Source organism: Lactuca serriola, chromosome 8, assembly GCF_051521515.1.
Source record: "Lactuca serriola cultivar US96UC23 chromosome 8, Lser_US96UC23_V15, whole genome shotgun sequence".
In the NCBI taxonomy this organism is placed as follows: Eukaryota; Viridiplantae; Streptophyta; class Magnoliopsida; order Asterales; family Asteraceae; genus Lactuca; species Lactuca serriola.
In genome coordinates this window covers 148,735,944-148,738,064 of record NC_136415.1, presented here as the reverse complement: position 1 = coordinate 148,738,064, position 2,121 = coordinate 148,735,944, and the positions used below count along the sequence as shown (strand labels likewise).

Genomic DNA, 2,121 nt, shown 5'->3' with positions numbered 1-2,121 from the left:
ATAATTTTGTTCAACACCAAACCGACAAAACATATTAAGATAGATATCCATTTTGTTCGAGAAAAAGTTGCTCTCAATCATGTTCTTTCATGTACTTCACATTCCTTCACTGTATCAATGTGCAAACATATTCACCAAAAATCTACCCCTAGTTTGAGCACGCCGGGGGGGGGGGGGGGGGGGGGGGAATATTAATACTTATCTATTAGACTGGCTAGCATTGTAATCTTTTGTAATTATCTTTTTATATTTGTTAGGGTTCAATCCCATTTTGATTTCAGATTCTTCATACTTCTCCTATATATACATCTATAATGGAATGCAAAGGGCAGACAGTTTAATACCAAACTTTAAAAAGGAAAACCAAGTTAATTTTAAGCTAAGACTGGAAAATGAATTGTGGTGTAATTGTGAAAGAATATCTTGTTTCTCTTAGTATTGTGGCTTATAACATTCAGGCGCCATCTTCCCCTTAAAACGCCAGTGATCTGTGCAGTAGTTATACACCATGTAGTTATCTCTAACCCATTTGAGATTGACCTGCTGATCTGAACTTAGTTGCTTGTAGACATTGGAGGTCCACCAGTTCGCTGGGGTAGGGTAGGTACACTGGATAATGCTAAGGGGTCCGTTCCACTTGCAAGCTCTTGCACTGAATTTTCGGAAAGATGCCATGAAAGGTGCACATGTCCAGTCGATTTTGACCAGCCCACCTCTTGTTGCCCAGTTATCTCCATTCCACAAACTAGAATACACCTTCATTCCTTGTTGGTCTGGGAATCCAATTCCTTCGCTTCTGTAGTTTCTGAAAACCCTAATGGGTATACTATCAACATACCACCTGCATTTATTGTCATGATCTAACCTTTTAGTAACTTCTAGTCTGTAAACTAAGCGTTTATTGCAAAAACTAAGTTAATTAATAGGTGCTTATTTTAGTAAACTTACACTACTGCGTTAGGGTTCCAGTGAATGGTATAGTTGTGGAAATCGGCAGTTGGATCAAACCAAAAGGTGAACTCCTGCTCCCTATTTGCTTTTCCTTGGAGAAAGATGTTTGTGTGCATGGTGTAAGGTTGTCCTGATGAGTTTCCTAAGAACTCAAAGTCGATCTCATCATGATAGTTTCCAGTAGAGGAAAGCTGCAATGATTCCACATAAAAGAGTAGTTAGCATGTTAAGTATGTGTATGTGTGTGTTGTACGTGTTGTGGGTGGGGTTTTAAACATTGATTACAACTACTTAAGGCTAAATACAAGAAAATAGCAACGTCCTGTTTATTATAACATCCTACTTTTTTTCTTTGTAATAACAATATTCTACTTTCAACTTTTTATTCTTATTAACGATTTGTACTTTGACAAATGTAGTCTTGTATCCAATTATAGCTTTGTAGTTTCGATTTTTTTTTTCTTATCAAGGACATTGTACTTTGGAAAATGTACCAACTAAAGCAATGAAAATTGATTTGTATCCGGATGATATTGCTATAATTTGGAAGATTTTTCAAAGTACAATGTTGTATAGGAAGACATGAAGTTGGATGCTATATGACAAATAAATAAAAGGACGTTGGTATTTCTTGCATTTATCCCTATTGCATCCCTTGTATCTTTCTAGTTATCGCACATACATAAAATGCTGTGACAGTTCCCGCAGAGTTGCCTGGAACTAACTTGATTAGCATCTCAATGCTTCCATAAAGGAATGTGTTGTGTGATTGAACACCAGATCCTGTAATTGGAGTTAGATCAGTAATCATTGTATAAATTATGCTACTCGCAGGAGAAAATTAGCATCTGGGTTTGACTTTTTATGAGCCAAATGGATTTGCATTGAGTGTTTCAAAATAAAAAAAGTAAACATGAAAGTGAAGATGAATGATATGTACCTGAAACACGATCCAGAACAAGACTAAGATCACCATTGCTAAAATTATATGAATGCTTGGCACCCCAGTTGAAGGACATGTCATTGTAAGAGTTTCCATGGACAAGGCATGGTTGGAAAGCAGTTAGTGAGATAAATGCAACTGCAACTAAAGCCTGGAAGCTTCTCATCTCAACTACGAAGAATATATGTGATCATGTATTATGATTTTCTACTTTTATATGTAGTTTG

The 2,121-nt window shown here is 36.4% G+C and overlaps 1 protein-coding gene across 1 annotated transcript; it reads right to left on the bottom strand.

Moving 5' to 3' along the window:
- Positions 1-349: 349 nt before the first annotated feature.
- LOC145068734 (putative xyloglucan endotransglucosylase/hydrolase protein 26) lies at positions 350-2,121 on the bottom strand. Its single transcript, XM_079015735.1, has 4 exons — positions 1,892-2,121; positions 1,634-1,734; positions 949-1,142; positions 350-841 (listed from the first exon to the last, which is right to left on the bottom strand). The coding sequence occupies exons 1-4, from the start codon at positions 2,058-2,060 to the stop codon at positions 433-435; spliced, it is 873 nt and encodes a 290-aa protein (XP_078871861.1). The 5' UTR covers positions 2,061-2,121; the 3' UTR covers positions 350-432.

What these genes read in the sequence shown, in the direction of transcription:
- LOC145068734 (XM_079015735.1), bottom strand. Translation starts at nt 2,060, where the DNA reads ATGAGAAGCTTCCAGGCTTTAGTTGCAGTTGCATTTATCTCACTAACT. An exon ending in TGTTCTGGATCGTGTTTCAG is followed by an intron (nt 1,735 to 1,891) that starts GTACATATCATT and finishes CTCCAATTACAG; the next exon opens with GATCTGGTGTTCAATCACAC. An exon ending in TGGAACCCTAACGCAGTAGT is followed by an intron (nt 842 to 948) that starts GTAAGTTTACTA and finishes CAATAAATGCAG; the next exon opens with GTGGTATGTTGATAGTATAC.